Source organism: Mustela putorius, unplaced genomic scaffold, assembly GCF_011764305.1.
Source record: "Mustela putorius furo isolate JIRA1106 unplaced genomic scaffold, ASM1176430v1.1 tig00003853_pilon_pilon_pilon, whole genome shotgun sequence".
Classification (NCBI taxonomy): domain Eukaryota; kingdom Metazoa; phylum Chordata; class Mammalia; order Carnivora; family Mustelidae; genus Mustela; species Mustela putorius.
Window position 1 is genome coordinate 85594288 of NW_025422005.1, and position 18906 is coordinate 85613193.

At 37.4% G+C, this 18906-nt stretch overlaps 1 protein-coding gene across 3 annotated transcripts in view; it reads left to right on the forward strand.

Annotated features, from left to right (window-relative positions):
* Positions 1–333: 333 nt before the first annotated feature.
* Positions 334–18906, forward strand: part of SLC30A7 (solute carrier family 30 member 7) — an 84474-nt gene continuing 65901 nt past the window's right edge. The window contains exons 1-3 of one of the 3 annotated variants that reach the window (XM_045064913.1): positions 334–591; positions 810–911; positions 15326–15439. In XM_045064913.1, coding sequence (XP_044920848.1) covers positions 512–591; positions 810–911; positions 15326–15439 — 296 coding nt within the window. In that variant the 5' untranslated portion in view covers positions 334–511. The remainder of the gene's footprint in view (positions 592–809; positions 912–15325; positions 15440–18906) is intronic. The other 2 variants (XM_004775173.3, XM_045064912.1) reach the window with 2 other exon arrangements.

The following is an 18906-nucleotide window of genomic DNA, read 5'->3' on the forward strand; positions in this document are numbered from 1 at the left end:
GGATTTAAAAATGCCAATAGGGGGAAATGGCGAAAGGGCAGGCGCTGGACGCCCGCGCATCCGGGAATATCAGTGGTAGGCGGTCAGGGTGGGCGAGAGCGGGCCTTCAGCCTCCCAGCCATCCCAGTCTGTGGGCCGCCACCTTTGGATTTTATTCGTGTCTGCATCGCAGGGGGGGCTCACGAACTACCCAGCAGTTGCCACCTTTTTCTGCCCCGTTACCTCTTAGCAGCTCCCACCCCGCCCCCGCCGTAAGCCCCGCCTCCCCCGCCGCGCTGGCTCCGCCCCCGGCCCCGCCTCTCCCTTTCGCGTCCCAGGACGCGTTGCGCGGCCCGGGCCGGAAGTCGGCGAGTTCCCGGGTGTGTGTCTGTGTCTGTCTGTGTCTCGAAGCGGCGCGCGGCCCGGGACAAACGCTGGGGAATCCCGTCTGAGGCGTCACCACTGTCACTGCCATCACCCACGGATCCACTTCTAGAGGGGAGTAGACCCGGCCTTTCGCCGGGCGGAGAAGATGTTGCCCCTGTCCATCAAGGACGATGAATACAAACCACCCAAGTTCAATCTGTTCGGCAAGATTTCGGGCTGGTTTAGGTGCGGGGTGCTCTTTTTGCGGGAAGGGGGTATCCGGTCGAAGGGGAGAAGGCCCAGACCTAAGGATGGCCCGAGGTCCAGGGCGGGAGCGTCAGGGACAGCTTCCTTCGCTGTGAGGAAAGGAGCGTTTGGACTGGGAGGGTCTTGAAAGGGCACCCAACCTCCGGGTCCTGGCACCGCTTTGACTCCCGCCTCTTCTCCACTTTTATCACTCCCAGGTCTATCCTGTCGGACAAGACGTCCCGGAACCTGTTTTTCTTCCTGTGCCTGAACCTCTCTTTCGCTTTTGTTGAACTACTCTACGGCATCTGGAGCAACTGGTAACCAAAAGGGAAAAGCAGGGCGGAAGCAGGGGGTGGGGGAGACGAAGCCCTGTTTGCTTAGTGCCACGTAGCTCCTCACCAGGAGGTTCAGGTCTTGCCTTTGCCATTCAGCTCTGCTGCTGAGTGGCTTTCTCAATTCCACACCAATCTGGAAAGGCTACGTTGAAGATCCGGGGCCCATCGAGTGCAGTAGCATTAAGATTTGGGTCCCGCCCTCCCACCCCTCCCGTCAAACAGCAGTGACAAGTCTCCTTCATTTTGGCTGATAGTCCTCCTTGACTACAAACCTTAGCTTTGCTCACTTTCTTGAAATCGGGAGAAACCTGTTTCCTGCCTCTTTGGGGGTGGGAGTGTTCCTTGCTTCCCTCGTGGGGGAGTGGCATTTGGTTTTCACCCTTAAGATTCCGAGAGGGAATATCTGAGATGTTCAGCTTAATTTATTAGGTCTTGGGGTGGGAAAGGGCTTTATAAAGGGTATACCCAGAGAAATATGTTACAACTGTCTCGTGATTTTCCTCTTGATTTTGACTGCAGTAGAAAATCCCATATAGTTTTCTACAAACTTACATCTCTTGAATTGATGGGTTTGTATGTGCCATCTTTGGGTTTGTTTGGTTTTGAAACTTCTTTAGGAAGAGTAAAATTCAGGGATTCTGTAAGTGAAGCACTGTTTGGGTATTTGTTGTTGAATAACGTAGGGGCTTGTAAAATTCTTCAGCTAACAATAAGGTCATTACACTTCTAAGTGTGCTGAGTGCTCTTTAAATCTCACACTCATATGAGAATCTGATAAAAACCAACACTTAAAATTTTATATAAAATTTCAGGGTGATACTGTGTTCCTTGAAATACCTCTTGAACCGCAGCTTAAGAACCCATGCCATTTATGCTTTATTTTCTGTTAATTAGAGTTAGTCTTTTTTCCTTAGTCCATTTTCAGAGAGACTTTCTGTCCTTGATCTTAATCTCTATTAAGAATGAACAATGACATTAAATAAGATCACCATTTTTTGTGACATTTACATTTTTGTGTGGAAAAAGTGGACTTCTTTTCAGTTCAGATGTCAACTCAATTTTATAAAAAATACTCAGTACATTATGAAGGTTATTGATTTAGTCACCTCTTTAAAAGGCACATTGAAAGATAATAAAATCTTAGTATACATAATAACCACTTTAAATTTTTGGGGAAGCTGATATAGGTATCCTATAATAGGACTGTCCTTCGATATATTGTGTATAGTAAAAGCACTATGATGTATTGTAAATCAAACTTTATTATAAATATACAGTATTTATAATTTATTTTTCTCTTCTTAAATTATGCCAAATCGTGGCATATGTACTAACTGTATCAAGACTATAACTTGGTTTGCATATGTACACTTTAGCTACAGTTACTTTATATTATAATACACTGTGGCCTTCCATGCATAAATTACTGTGTGAAATGTCTTGATCAAGGAAATAATATTTGAAGTGCCTAAACCACTTGTTTCATGGAAAGTTAAGTGTAAAGTGAATTTTTTATCTGTAGAGGTCTATTGAGGAAATTATAGTTGACCTTTGAACAACATGGGGATTGGAGCATGAACCTTGTGCAGTCAGAAATCTGTGTATAATTTTTGACTCCCCCCAGAACTTAACTTCAAATAGCCTACTATCAGCCATAAGCCTTAGCGATAACATGAACAGTTGATTAATATGTATTTTGTATGTTATATGTATTATGCATTGTATTCTTAAAATAAAGTAGGCTAAAGAAATCTTATTAAGAAAATAATAAGGAAGAGAAAATACATTTATGGTACTATAATGTATGGAAAAATATCTGCGTACAAGTGGACTCCAGCAGTTCAAGCATGTGTTGTGCATAGATCAACTGTACTAAAAACCATTGTTTTCCAAGTCATTTGTCTACATGCATCGGTACACAAGAAAAACATCAGTGGTACATGACTTTTTCTTCTGCCCTTTAGTGGCTTGTTCTCCTGACCTTAGGATCTCTTTTCCTCCAGTTTACTCTCTCTGATTATGTTGTTTTATCTTCCACATTTGAAATCTAGCTCTGAACTAGTATTTGTCATACCTAAATCATTTAGTAGGTATTCATCATTATGTTAACTTCCATATCCATAACCACTTATTACCTAATACTAATTTTTTTTTAAGGATTTTATTTATTTGATAGACAGAGATCACAGGTATGCAGAGAGGCAGGCAGAGAGAGAGGAAGGGAAGCAGGCTGCCTGCTGAGCAGGGAGCCTGATGCAGGGCTCGATCCCAGGACCCTGGGATCACAACCTGAGCCCAAGACAGAGGCTTTAAACCACTGAGCCACCCAGGCGCCCCCTAATACTAATTTTTATCAGAGGATTGAGAGTCCAATACGTAGCTGTTGAAGCGTTGGCATATTTATAAATTGCTTGGGCCTTTTCATAATCTGGATTTCTATGTCTTATTCAGATATTACAGTTTTTAGTCCCTTCTGTTGACTAATCAACAGTTTCTTTATTTGACTAGATTATCTCTGTTCCTGAAGTTTCAATTACATTTTAAGTTACTTGAAAAACCTCACCAAAATTTATTTTATCGTAGTCATTTTTGTGTTCATTTTCATTCTATAAAAATTAAGCTTCAAGATGTGAACATGAAATGTCAGTTTTTTTCTATTATGGAATTAAAAGATGGATAAAACATGCTCTCTCTTCACAAATAAAGTTTTTAGAGACTTTTTTTTTTAATTATTTTTTTTCAGTGTTCCAAAATTCATTGTTTATGCACCACACCCAGTGCTCCATGTAATACGTGCCCTCCATAGTACCCACCACCAGTCTCACCGCACCCTCCACCCTGCCCCCTCCAAAACCCTCAGTTTGTTTCTGAGTCTACAGTCTCTTCTGGAGACTTTATTATTTAAAGGAAGAACTTAGGCCATTTGGTTAGGTGTCTCATTCAGTTAGGCGTCTGCCTTTGGCTCAGGTCCCCTGACCTCAGGGTCCTAGCATCAGGCTCCCTGTTCAGTGGGAAGTCTGCTTTTCTTTCTCCCTCTGTGTGCATGCGTTTTTTTTCCTCTCTCTCTCCCAAATAAATAAATTAATCTTAAAAAAAAAAAAAAGAAGAAGAAGAACTTATGGTTGGTTTATATTTTTGATGGTGGGAATGTGTCATCAGTGGAAGAATAGCTAAGCCCTTTGTGTATTTTTCCACCATTAAATATCCACTGCTTTTTATTTTTCCACTAGAATGTAAAATTTATTAAAGTATCGATCTTTTCTGTCTTACTCAGGCACCTCCGTACATGGCACATAGTGTGCTTAATACATATTTGCTGAATGAAGAAGGAGGGAATAATGAATATATGGAATTAATCTACCTACACTAAATATACTAACTAGCCCTAGTAGAGGGGAGAAATCATTAAACTCCTCTTTTCTCTTATTCTTTGAAGTTGGTAGGAAAATAGTAGGAGTACCATATGTGATTTTTTCATTCTGTAGAGTTCTCTTTCCTTCTAGCATTTTCATTGCTATTTATTGTTGAGTAACTACTAAATCTCAAATTAATATAGTATAAGTATGTTTTTTTTTTAATTTTATTTATTTGTTTTACAGAGAGAGTAAAATAGGGAGAGAGGGAATATAAGCAGGGGAAGTGGGAGAGGGAGAATCAGGCTTACTACTGAGCAGGGAGTACAGGGACTCTGGGATCATGACCTGAGCCAAAGGCAGATGCTTAACGACTGAGCCATCCAGGTGCCCCAAGTATGTGGTTTTGTACAAAGATTAAATTCTTTCTGAAATTACAGAAAAATCTCCAAATAATGATTTCTTAAATAAGACAAAACTTTATTTCCAGGATGGCTATTAGAGTTCCAGCCATTCCTAGCAGCAGATTGTTCAGAATGGAGAGAAAAACTGGTAAAAAGTGTATATAGTGTCTTTTAAGGTGATTTATCTGGACAGACGTAGAGCACTTTGACTTATATTTCAGTGGCTAAACCTTTATCAATTTGGTCATGCCTGGTTGCAAATGTCTTTGTTCCAGTCAAACAGGTATTCTGCTGAAAGTCAAAGATTCTTTGCTAGGAAAGATACTGTAGGCTCAGCAAGTGGGACTAGAAAGAGATAAGCTAGTTTGACTTCTTTTATAGATAGAAAACTGAGGCCCAGAGTTTTTTTCCCCTAGAGTAACAAGAGAGCCTAGAAGCACCTCTCATTGTTTTTGTTTTCATTTTTTTTTTTTTCCACTACACCACGATTTTTTTTTCTAGTATCTCAGTATAGTTTCCTTTGTTCTTACTCTGTTTTATTTTATGTGTACTTCACTGTCTGTTAGAAAATTTAATTTCAGTAATATTTTTTACCAAGGCTATTACAATCATTTTCCCTTTAGACATAAAGGGAAATCATACAACTCTAAAGATAAATGTCTTTGTATTACCAAAGTAAATATTTGTTCAGGAAATGTTTTAGGCCATACCGGACATAGATTTGTTCCTATTTCTGTATAATATGTTATAGCATATGCTTGTAAAGTAACTCCTCAGTAAAGAAAACACCATTAATTGCATTTTTCAATAGAATTAAAACATGTGTATCTTAATCTTCTATCAGCTTGTCTCTCAAAAAACAACATTGCTTCCCAGTCCATGGTCATGACTTTTATTTTCCTACAGTTTTACTTTTCATCTTAAAAATGCAGATAAATATTCCATTTTGCTGAGAATTTTTTTAAGTAAGGGATTATATAATGGAATGTAGTGGAGTTGAGGGTTTTTTGTTGTCACTGTCATTAGTTTAACAATTTATACAAATGTCAGGATTCTGATTTCTTGGTAATAAATTGAGAGTTAGGTGTTTCTTTTCTCCGTTCCATCTAAGGAAAATCTATCTTGATTATTCCCTATATTCAATTTTTAATTAATCTTTAACAACTACTGTAAATATACTGTAGCTTGGTTACCAATAGACCTTTTTTAAAATTTTTTAGTATGGAAAATTTTAAACATAAGTGAAAGTAGAGAGTTTAATGAACCTCATGTCCCTTCCCATCACCCAGATTTAACATTTGTCAATGTAACTTATTCCATTTCCTCTTGCCTTTACCTTCCTTATGCTTTTACGTGTCCTACCACTGGATTATTTTAACACAGGTACCAACTGTAATTTCTTTCAAAAGAAATACTAATGCTTCAGAATGAGTGTCTAAAAAATAAGAGCCCACCCCCTTTTTAAAAAATATTACTCAATGCCATTCTCATCTTTAAAAATTGGCAACATTAGGGTGCCTGGGTGGCTCAGTGGGTTAAGCCGCTGCCTTCGGCTCAGGTCATGATCTCAGGGTCCTTGGATCGAGTCCCGCATCGGGCTCTCTGCTCAGCGGGGAGCCTGCTTCCTCCTCTCTCTCTCTGCCTGCCTCTCTGCCTACTTGTGATCTCCCTCTGTCAAATAAATAAATAAAATCTTTAAAAAAAAATTGGCAACATTAAAAAATTAGCAATTTATTAATATCAGTTGTCTAGTTAAAAGTGTTCAGATGACCCTTATTATCTCATAATTTCTTTTTATAGTTGTTGTAATAAATCAGAATCCAAACATGATCTAATCCCAACAAGATCTATAGTATTTGGTGGATATGTGTCTTAAGTCTTAATTTATGGGCTTTTTTCTTCCTTCCCTTGTTTTTGCCTCTAGTAGACCTTAAAATCTTTTTCGAAAGTTTCTTTTGCTAAATGTTCTATTTACATTTATTATATTTTGCTTCAACGATCAGGTTTCTCTTTTGTATCCTAAGAAGTTTTCATTATTAAAATATCTTTAGAAAGTAGTCACCTTAAAAAAGTTAAAAAATCATAGAGAAACTGACAATTTTTAAAGATGAGCAGCACAAGAGTGCTGCTTTTAGCAACTAATTTTTCTTCATCAGGTTACATTTGGTATATATATCAGATACTGTGAAATACTCTCTGTGCTGTCTTCATTTATAAGGAAATTTATGCCATGTATTTTTTTTTTAAGATTTTTATTTATTTATATGACAGACAGAGATCACAAGTAGGCAGAGAGGCAGGCAGAGAGAGAGGAGGAAGCAGGATCCCTGCTGAGCAGAGAGCCCAATGCGGGACTCGATTCCAGGATCCTGGGATCATGACCTGAGCCGAAGGCAGAGGCTTTAACCCACTGAGCCACCCAGGTGCCCCTATGCCATGTAGTTTAAATTAAATGATAATTCAAAATAGGAAACATTTGCTAATCCTGAAGAGGAACAATTAAATTGACCTTCCTAAGGAGTAGTATTTTGATACATGATAGGTGAATAGAGAACTAGAAATATACTTTTTCATATGAGTTTGCCCACAGAGTTGCCGCTGAGTATTTTCAAATCATGATACCAGGTTTAAATAAAAAGACCATTTGCAATGCTTTAAGAACATGATATTCTTCCACTTTAGAAGAGAGAATGGTTTTTCAGGTAGACTCATATTTTACAGTATACTGAAAATGAAATAACATTTTAATGAAAATTAAAGTTACTTAAAATTTAAATAAAATTAAAATCTCATTTTGATGAGTATTAAAATTCCCAAGCTATATTTAAAACTCTTGAAAAGGGAACCTAATTGGTGTAGTATACAGAAGACATTCACCATCTTTCCCCTCTTAGGGCAATGTGTGATGTCCACTAAATATATTTAAAATAAATTTGTCATAAAAAAAGATAGTGTGTATTAATTTGCTAGGGCCACTGTAACAAAGTACCACAATTTCTGGTTCTGAAGACTCGAATTCTAAGATCAAGGAATTGGCCATGCTAGTTCCTTCTGAGGTCGGCCAGGAAGAATCTGTTTATGCTTTCTTTCCCTTAGCTTCAGTTGCTTTGCTGGCAATCTTTCACATTCCTTGGCTTGTAGAAGTTTCATCTGATACTTTATCTTGACTCAGTGGTCTCTGTGGGTGCTGTCTGTCTCCGGGTTTCCCCTTGTTCTAAGGACAATAGTCATTGGATCTGGGCCCACCTTACTGACCTAATCTTAATGAATTACGTCTGCAGTGACCCTGTTTCCAAACTGGCTCACATTCTTAGGTACTGGAGATGTAGGACTTAAAATTAAGAATTTGGAAGAGGACACAATTCAACCCATACCAGGTTTTACTAAATATATGCATACATTTGTATATCAGTAAATATTTTTTAATTTATATTTATTTAGAATGAATACCCTGAACCTTCTACAACTAATTTATGGCCATTTAAAATAGAAATCACATATATAATAAAATCCTTAAATTAAGAAAGAAAACTGTTAAGAACTATTTATAGGGTGAAAAAAATAAGCCTACTAAATATGTAAATTAAGGTAGTTACTAAAATTGACTTTTAAATCTAGTTGTAAAATTCCATAAAGTTAAGGGAGGATGGGTAAAAATTTTCATTGTCTGGTTTTACTACAAAACGACTACTTTGTTTTATCAGTATAGATCATTTTCTGAAACCAAATTTTGAAAGTAACTTACCATATTAGTCCTTTGTCACAGCATAGAAAAAAAAATCACAAGCAATGTCTTTACTAGTGGTTTTATAATACAGTACAGAGATATTCATCAAATGGGTCTTTCATATTTGAAAATATAATAAAGTTATTATTTTCAGTGTTACATGACTATTAAGGTTCAAGTATTATAAGGTTCAAGTAGTATTATAGAGATCCAATTATTCAAGGAAAGTTTTTTAAAATAACAGATCTGAGGGGCACCTGGATGGCTCAGTGTGTTAAAGCCTCTGCCTTTAGCTCAGGTCATGATCCCAGGGTCCTGGGGGCCTGCTTCCCTTCCTCTCTCTCTGCCTGCCTCTTTGAGTACTTGTGATCTCTATCTGTCAAATAAATAAATAAATAATCTTAAAAAAAATAATAATAAAATAACAGATCCGAGAGAATTGAACCTTTACTGTGTCCTCCTCAGGCATCAGTTTTCTTATTTAGTCTTTATTTATTCCTTTATTCTCATTCTGCTTTGAGTTGGGTATTAAATGAGTACAAACAGTGCTTAAACTGTATTATGCATCTATATTTGAATAAAGTATACAAAGTTTAAGATAAAATTTAAGACATTTTCCAAAATACTTCTTGATGACTTGAAAGAGATTTACAAGTTATTGTATTTTGGGGGGCATCTGGGTGGCTCAGTCAGTTAAGCCCCTGACCCTTGGTTTTGACTGAGGTCCTGATTTCAGGACCTAAGATTGAGCCCTGAGGTGGGGCTCCATGCTCAGTGTGGAGTCAGTTTGTCTCTGCCCCTCTGTTCCTCCCCGCTGCCTGCCCTCGCTCGCTCGCTCCTTGTGTCTCTCTAGAATAAATAAATCTTTTTAAAAAAAATATTGTATTTTTTAATGTATTGTATTGTTTTACTTCATTTTCTAATTTTATAATTATTCCAGATTATGAGAACATTTTAAAACTACTTTTTCTACTTAGGTGAGGAATGGTTTTCACTTTAGTTTGTAGCACTTATAACTGAAGGCTCTGGTGTCTGGCCAAATTGTCAAGAGCTATAGGTCATGGGGGGAACACTAGGTATTATGAGATATTAGTAATTAATATAGGCATTTAATAATAATGGTAATAATAGGAATATTAATATAGCTTAATTGTGGCAAGCACTGTGATAAATGTTTCACAGATACTAATTCAATCATTATAACATTTATGACATTTTTATTTTTTTTATTTTTATTTTTTTAAAGATTTTATTTATTTATTTGACAGACATTTTTATTATTATCCTGTTTAAGTGAGGGCAAAATTGAGGTGCAAAGTAGTTAAGCAATTTGAGATTGTCAGAACTAGTAAGTCGTGGAACTGGGATTTGAACCCAGGTACTCTGACTTCAGAAGTAGTGCTCCTAACCACTCTGATACACCTTAGTTTTAAATATTGAGCTGTTGATATGCTTGCTTTCAGAACATTTCTATTGAGCTATCTTCAAGTTCACTGAATTATTTCTTTAGCTGTGTCCAGTCTTCTCATAAACCAGTTGGAAGAATTATTCAGCACTGATACCTTGTTTTTTATTTCTCCCATTTCCATTTAATTTTCATTTTTTATTTTTCAAAATTTTTTTCTTATAAGTATTTTATTTGAGAGAGAATGTGTGCATGCATGCATGTGGAAGCAGGGGAAGGGGCAGAGGGAAAGAGAGAATCCCCAGCAGACTCCTCACTGAGCACAGAGCTCCTCATGGTGGCTGGATCCATGACCATGAGATCATGACCTGAGCTGAAATGAGGAGCTGGATACTCAAACAACTGGTGCCCTTCTATTTACTTTTTTTTAAAAAATATTTCATGGGCACCTGGGTGGCTCAGTGGGTTAAAGCCTCTGCCTTCGGCTCAGGTCATGATCCCAAGGTCCTCGGATCAAGCCCCGCATCTGGCTCTCTGCTCAGTAGGGAGCCTGCTTCCTCCTCTCTCTCTCTCTGCCTACTTGTGATCTGTCTGTCAAATAAATAAATAAAATCTAAAAAAAAAATTTTTTTTCAGGGTCTCCCGGATGACACAGTTGTTGAGCAGGAGACTCTTGGTTTTGGCTCAGGTCATGATCTCAAGGTTGTGAGATGGAGCCCCATGTCAGGCTCCCTGCTCAGCTTAGTGTCTGCTTGGAATTCTCTCCCACTCCCTCTGCCCATCCCATTCATGTTTTCTCTCTCTCTCTCTCTCTCTCTCTTGCATTAATAAATCTTTTTTTAAAAATCTCATATTTTTCTGCTGGAATTCCCCAGTAATTCATACATTTTGTTCACCTTTTCCCATAGATCCTTTAACATATTAATTATAGTGATGATAGTTCCAGTATCTGAGCCAGTATCTTGGTCTGGTTCTGGTGACTGCTTTATTCGCATTGAGTTCTTTCTCGTACTCTTTATCTTGAAATTTTTGATCAAAGGCTGGACATAGTGAATAAAAAGCTGTGGTTATTAAGATAATAGTATTTATAAACTAGAAATAGATATGCATCTTCTGTCAAGGCATTATTTGGTTAGGTTTTTGCATGTGTCACAGAAGCTTTCTCTTCATATTCATGGCATTCGCACCCTCCCTGTTAGCACTCCCCCCAAGCTGTAGGCTGCTGTTTCTTATTACTTAGAGCTAGGTTTTTAGCGACAGCAGGGAGCATTCATAATTTAACCCTGTCTCAGTCTTAGGCAGGCCCTGTGAACCTGGCCTTGGGAGTAAGTTTTGTGTTGTTTTCAACATTTTTGCCCCTCTTGTGAAAGCAAAACTCTGCTGTGTACATGTGGATAGTCTCTGGTGAGAGTGAGTTTCCTGCTCTTTTTTCAGTGGTAGCAGAACATCTGCTTTGTGTTGGTGCAGAATTCTGTGTCCCTCCTTTAGTGACTTTTTTTAGTGGTTGCTTTAGTGTGCATAATAGGGATTTTTAACTTCCCACAAGTATGTTTATCTTTTTTAAAAAACTTCTATTTTCTACTGTCCTAAGCGCTTATTGCCATTCATTTCACTTTTATGCGTTGAAACTCCATAATACAGTGCACCTGTGTTGCTTTATATCAGGAGTTAGCAAACTTTCTCTAAACAGCAGATGGTGAATATTTTAGGCTTCAAGGGCCATAAGGTCTCTCACAACTTCTCTATTCTACTGTTACAGCACAGAAGCAACGGTTGACAGTATATAAATGGATGAGTTTAACTGTGTTCCAGTAAAACTTTATTTACAAAAATAGGTGGTGATCTGGGCCATAGCTTGCTGATCTCTGCCTTAAATAGTTATCATTTTTTAAAAAGGGCTTTATTGAGATAATTCATATACCATACAATTCACTGATTAAGGTATATAATTAAATGGCTTTTAATATCCTGTAGCCATTGCCCTCTAATTCCCTTATCCCCTGATTTGCCCTAATTCTAGGCAACCACTAATCTACTTTCTGTCTGTATATATTAGCCTACTCTGGCCTTTCATATAAATGGAATCATAATGTATGGTCCTTTGTGACAGGTTTGTTGTACTTAGCATGATGTTTTCAAGGGTCATCCATATTCTGCATGTGTGAGCATTCATTTATTTTTATTGCCAAATAATATTCCAGCAGTGTGGGAGAATTCTGGTTTCTCTACATCCTCACCAACACTTCTTACTGATTTTTTTTTTTTTATTTAGTTATCAAAGTGTGGGTATGAAGGTGTTTCTCATTGTTTTGAATTGCAATTCCCTGAAAGGTAGTTAATGATGTTTAGTATCTTTTATGTGTTTATTGGCCATTTGTGGTTTTTTTTTGGAGAAATGTTTACTCAGGTTCTTTGTTCATTTAAAAAATAAGATGATTTATCTTGGGGCTTCTGGATGACATAGTTGTTTAAGTGACACCTTGGTTTTGGCTCAGGTTGTGATCTCAGGGTCATGAGATCTGGCACTGCATCAGGCTCCACACTCAGTGCAGAGACTGCTTAAGAGTCTCTCTCCTTCTACCCCTCCCTCTGGAGCTCGCTCGCTCTCTTTCAAATGAATACATGAATCTTTAAAAAAAAGAAAGGAAGAGAGAAATAAAATGGGTTATTTTTTTTTTTTTGAAGTGTTTTAAGAGTTTTTCCTCCCTAGCTCAGACGGTGGAGCCCGCAACTGTTTATCTTACGGTTGTGAGTTCGAGGCCCCTGTTGGGTGTAGAGATTACTTAAAAACATATTTTAAGGGGCACCTGGGTGGCTCAGCGGGTTAAAGCTTCTGCATTCGGCTCAGGTCATGATCTCAGGGTCCTGGGATCGAGCCCCGCATTGGGCTCTCTGCTTAGCAGGGAGATTGCTTCCTCCTCTCTCTCTGCCTGCCTCTCTGCCTGCTTGTGGTTTCTGTCTGTCAAATAAATAAATAAGATCTTAAAAAAATTTTTTTTTTTAAACAGAAAAAGAGTTCTTCCTATACTCTGGATACAAGCCCCTTGTTAAATATATGATTGGCAGATACTTCCTCACACACATGCATTATCTTTTAACTTAGTTATTATTGTCCTTGGAGGAATATAAATTTTAAAATTCCAGTGATGTCCAGTCTGTGTTTTCTGTTTTTGCTGTTACTTGTGCTTTTGATGTCTTATTTATATAAGAAACTGTTGCCCAATCCAACGTGGTGAATATTTTAGATTTTATGCGTAGGTCTTTGATCTATTTTGGGTCAATTTTTGTGTATGGTATGAAGTAAGGGCAAAAACCATTTTTTGCATGTGGGTATCCAGGTGTAACAGTGCATTTGTTGAAAACACTGTTCTTTGCATCTTGGCATCCTTGTCAGAAGTCAGTTGACCATAAATGTAAGGATTTGTTTCTAGATTCTAAATTCTGTTCCATTGCTCTATAGGTTTACTTTTGTGCCGGCACCACACTGTTTTGATTACTGTAACTCTGTAGTAAACTTTGAAATTGGGAAGTTTGAGTCCTCCACCTTTGCTTTTCTGTATGAATTTTAAGAATATCACTTTTTTCAAAGAAGTCAGCTGGGATTTTGATAGGAGTGAGTTGTATCTGTAGATCAATTGGGGAAGTATTGGCATTATAACAGTATTGTTTTCTGATCCATAAATATGGATGTCTTCCCATTTATTTAGGTCTTTTTAATTTTTTCATCAGTATTCTATAGTTTTAGAGTATAAATTTTATACTTTTTTGTTAAATGTGTATTTTTTTTATGCTATTGCAAGTGGAAATTTTATTTTATTTTTTATATCATTCCTATATAGGAATACAGTTCATTTTTGTATGTTGATAACTGTGTCCTGCACCCTTGCCAAACTTATTTATTTTAATAGGTTTTTAGTGGAGTCCTTAAGATTTTATATATATAAGATCCTGTCATCTGCAAATAGTGATAGTTTTATTCCTTCACTTCCAGTCTGGGTGTCGTTTATTTCCTCCTAACTTCCCTTGTTAGATCCTCCAGTATAATGTTAAATAGAAGTAGTGAGAGGGGACAGCCTTATCTTATACCTGATCTTAGGGGGAAACATTCAGTCATTAGCCATTAATTGTGCTGTGGGGTTTTCGTAGATGCCAGTTAAGAATTGAGGAAGTTCTTTCTATTCCAAGTGTGTTGAGTGTTTTTGTTATGAAGGGGAATGTTAAATTTTGTCCAACTCTTTTGGCACCTGTTGAGATGATCTTGTGGTTTTTGTCTTTTATCCTATTGATATAATGTGTTTGATTGATTGATTTTCATATATCGAACCAACCTTCCATTGTTGGGATTAATCCCACTTGGTCACGGTGTATACTTTTAAAAATATATATTCTTAGATTCCATTTGCTAGTATTTGTTGAAGATTTTTTATGTATATTTGAGAAAGATTAGTCTCTTTCATTTCTTGCAGTGTCTTTTGTCTCATTTTGGTATGCATTTTGGTCTGAGAGTAATACTGCTTTTATACAGTGAATTGGGAAGCATTTCTTCATGATCTGTTTTTTTGGAAGAGTTTGTAAGGGATTGGTATTTATTGTTCTTTAAATGTTTGGTAAAATTTATGTTTAAAAAAATAATAGGGACCAAGGTTAATAGTATTGATGCCCAGAAATGTGCACACCTATTACTTTGTCAGGCCATTAGTGTGGGGGTTTTGAGTCTCTGATCAATAGTTAACTAGCAACCAGCCACTGACTTCAGATTTTTTGAGTGGCTTCTGTTTAGGGTAGGGCTTGGGGTCCTGGAGGATTTTTTCAGTGTTCTTGCTCCACTCTCAGTTTTCAGCAAGCCCTGCACACCTTGCCCCAGGGGAGTCTGCCCTTGCTCAGCTCTCGCAGATAGATTGCTATTGTTTTGTACTCTAGTCAAGGCTTTGGTTGCAGGGGAGAGAGAATTTGGTTCTCGTGCTGGAGCCTTATTTTTAGGCAGTCCCTTCATACTTAGAGCCAGAGTGGGTATTATTAATGTTCCTGCCCCTTTTCCCACCTCTCCCCACAGCCTTTTATCAAAAGAAGAAACCGTTGTCTTACCCTCTTCCAACAGCAGCAGACCTTTGCTTTTTATCAATGTAAGATCTTGGCCCAATGTGGCTTCAGACTTTCCCCCAGCAGTAGATGGCTGGGTTTTTCTCTCTCTCTCTTTCAGTGGCAGCTGACCTCTACCAGTGACCAGGGGGTGGACAAATTCCTGCCCCTTCTCCAGTAGCAGCTAGCTTTGTTTTTACCCCTCTTTCAGTAGAAGCTGTTTTTTTTCCCCCTTGAGCAAGGGTAGTTAGGATTTCCTTCTTAGGTGTTTAAAATTTGTCCTTAATATTTTTCTATATATGGTATTTCAAGGTTGTCTTTTTAGAAGATTAGTTCCTGGTAAGCAGAAGGACATTGAGAGAATTTAGAGAAGGATGCTTACTATTTGGTTACTATTATAATATGCCAATATGTCTGTTCTTTTACAGCTTAGGCTTGATTTCCGACTCTTTTCACATGTTTTTCGATAGCACTGCCATTTTGGCTGGATTGGCAGCATCTGTTATTTCAAAATGGAGAGATAATGATGCTTTCTCTTATGGGTAAGACTTTTTAAAAACCTTTTAATTAAAGCATAAGAAATACATAAAAAATACAAATCTTAAGCACATGAATCTTCACAAATTGAACACATTTGTGTAACTTGAGCCCTTAACCCGCCTGCCCCCCATCGCCTCCTTCTGGGTCCTTCCTGTGCAGTACTCCCTAACTCAGTGGATTCGTTTCACCTGTTTTGGAACGGTGTTTAATTGGAATCTAGAGCATGTACTTTTTTTTTGCATCTAAATTCTTTTGCGTTCTTTTGCTTAGAGATAGGACATCTTGGTTTTACCAAAAATTTTTAAGTGAAATTTTTTGCTTAACCTATTTTGGGGGGATGGGGGAGAAGAAGAAACTTTCAGTATATAAAAATGGTCATGTTTCTTTTTTAGACGGATATTTTGTTACTGACTTATTTAAAGTTATCATTTCCTGATATGATTTTATATTATTTACCCTCTTCAAGCTATGCTTTTATGAAAAATGTTTCTTTTCGTACTCTTGCTCAATTTGGATAATTAGTCAAATATTGGAGAGTGTTTTTATGCTGGAGAGACTATATTGGAACATCTGGTCTCACTTCTGAGCCTAGTACTATTTAGAGGCAGAGTTTGCCTTTTGCCATCTCTGATTGGGAGAAGCAGTGGAGTGTCCAGTGTTTGATTGACTCTGCCTGAATGTTTTCTTTTTCAAGTTCATAGAGTATTTTGCAGTGTAATTATATTTATGTGTAAGCAGCACTTAGGGGTAATACCTTCCTTCTCTGTCTCTCCACCTTCTTTCTCTTTCCTGTTCCCCTCTCTCACCTCTTACTTGTTGACTCTTTCTCTTCTGTCCCCCTCCCTTGTGAGTGCTTTCTCACATTATCTCCTTTCTTCACTCTTACCTGTTTTCTCTTTCACTCTCATCCCATCCTCATCTTCTCTGCCATCTGTCCTGAACTCCCGCCTCCCTTCTCTTGTTTTTTTTTTCCAGTTCCTTGTGCCTCTGCTCATGATCTCTCCCTGTTCCTCGGCCTTTCACACCCCTTCCTCTCTTTCTCTCTCCCACACATCTTTTATCTTTCTTTTCTCCTGTTTTTTTTTTTTTTTCTCTCTCTCTCTACCCTCGGCCACTGTCTCTCTCAGGCTCTTATTCCTCCTCCCTCTTAACTTCTTAGCCCTAGTTCTTTCTTCTCTTCCTTCCCCAGTCTCTTTCCTTTTTTCACTAATCCTCCTTCCGGAAGGTTCCCTTTCCTTTATAGTGTCTCTCCTTCTGTCCTACCTGCTCACATCCACAGTCTTATGCACACTGTTTCCTGTTCTCTCTTTTACTCTTGTTCCCTCACTACTTCTTCTTTCTCTCCACCATCGCTTTTGTTCTCAAGCCAGAATGCATGCACTTTCTCTTTTATGTGCTCTTGTTCTCTTCAGATATTTATCGAGGGCCCATATGAGTCTGGCTCTTTGCTACTTTTAAAGATGAATAAAACATGGCTTCTGCCTTGGAGGAACTTGTGCTCTAATGAGGAAACAATGCTGTAAAAAATACCATAAAAACTGTACATTGTGACAAGTGCCAAAAGAAAGATAGATGAAAAAAAAAAGGAAAGATGAAATTCTGTGACAGAACTTGCTGATTTGGGGTATAACCAAAGTGATGTGGCTATTTGTAAGATTATTAAAGTGAGACAAAAAACACTAATATACTGTTTCTATTGAGTACAGTGAGGGATCTCTATATCTATAAATCCAAATAGCTCAGAAGAGAACATTTTCCATGGCATTATGCAATCAAAAGATTCCCAAGTGTATTTTGGATCATTAAAGAAAGATTGCATGTAAAGTTCTAATCCTATGTTGGAAAATTAGTAATTCATATGTACTATAAATAAAAAATCTGATTAGAATATTTTACTTAACAATTTTTCAGAAAAAAATTTTAAAAAGTATTCAGGATAAACAGTAGGTGACAATTAAAATTATCAGTACCTTAAATCTTAGGGTACTTGTTGTTTTCTATTTATAAAGCACAGTGTCCCATTCTAAGATGGTTTTTAGGAACAGCTTTGAATACCTCAGTATCATAGCTTTTAACTATTCAACTCTAGTTAATATAGGAGAGTGATATTCTTGCCACCTTTTTATTTCTTGTTTTGTCTTCTTGTTTGCTTTTTCTTTTGAGAAGGGAAAAATTAGTAAAATCTAATGCAGCATTTGAAACTATTAATAGTTGCTATAGTAGTGAGTAGCAGCAGTAGTAAAATGTAGGTACCAGTACATCAAAGTGACACCGAATAGGCTAAGCCTGGGGATGAATCCCTAACCGACCAGTTCAGTATGATCATGGCAGCAGACTGACTGGTAGAAGAGTAACAGGAGGAATATGAGAAGCAGAAGACTTTTCAGTATTTCTTTACAGAAAAGTCATCTTCCTGTCTGGTCACATTCCTGTTTTTGAAATAGCAATGCCAGCATAAAAGAATATATGTCTGAAAGGTAGATAAATGCACCTGTATATGTCTTTATATGTATGTACGTATCATTGAATCTTTTGTTGCCTTGGCTAAAGAATTCAGATACCGTCATACTTCATTAGGCAATAGCACTTTCATGAATGTGCTGTTTTCATTCCAAGACTCACTGTATTCAAGTAAATGTAGTCATTTGTAAAGGCAAGTATGTCTGGTTTTCACTTCAATCCTGCAACCAAGTTTAGCAAATATATTAAGCTTAATTAAGTCACTTTAGCCCAGCAGTTTATCAGAATTTATGGAGCACCTATTAAGCTAGGCTTTAGAGACAAAAAGACACCTGGATAACATTCCTACCTTTGATCTTGAAATTTAATGGAACTCAAGGACAAAAGGCTTTCCATCAGGTATTAGCTATGGGAGTAGAAGAGTGGGCTAAAAGAAAGTGCTTTTCATTTTGAGGTTAGTAACCCTGCTGATATATTAGATCAATTCCTCAGTGTTTACTATGAAAAGCCAGCTGAATTTAATGAAAGTTCTCCTGAAAAATAAAAAGGCATATGCTTTGACAAATATTATGTAAATTTAATTTATTCGTATGTGTTAGAAGGTAGAAGTATGCATTATTTCTGAGTGGAGAAATATGTACTATGGTGGAATGGACTGACAGAGCAAACTCCCAACAGGACTGAATAGAATGCTTTTTAAATAGTTTGTTCTCCTTTCTTTAAACATAGTTCTTATAGTAAAAATTGTATTACCTAGAAATTGACATAGAAAGCTAGAAGAAGCAGTGTTTCTGATTCTCCTATTATATTGTTTAAGGACCAGAGTGATTAACTGCTGTCAGCACCCTTTGAATAATGTTAGGACGTGTAAAACTGCCAAGTTAAAGTTGTTTCTGATGACTTTAACTAAGCCAAATAGTACCTTATGGAAAAAATAAAATCTTTCCCCAATGCTTCACGCAGGTAGGAAGCAGAAAGCTTCAGAAGCCCATGGAGAAAAAGACAGGTA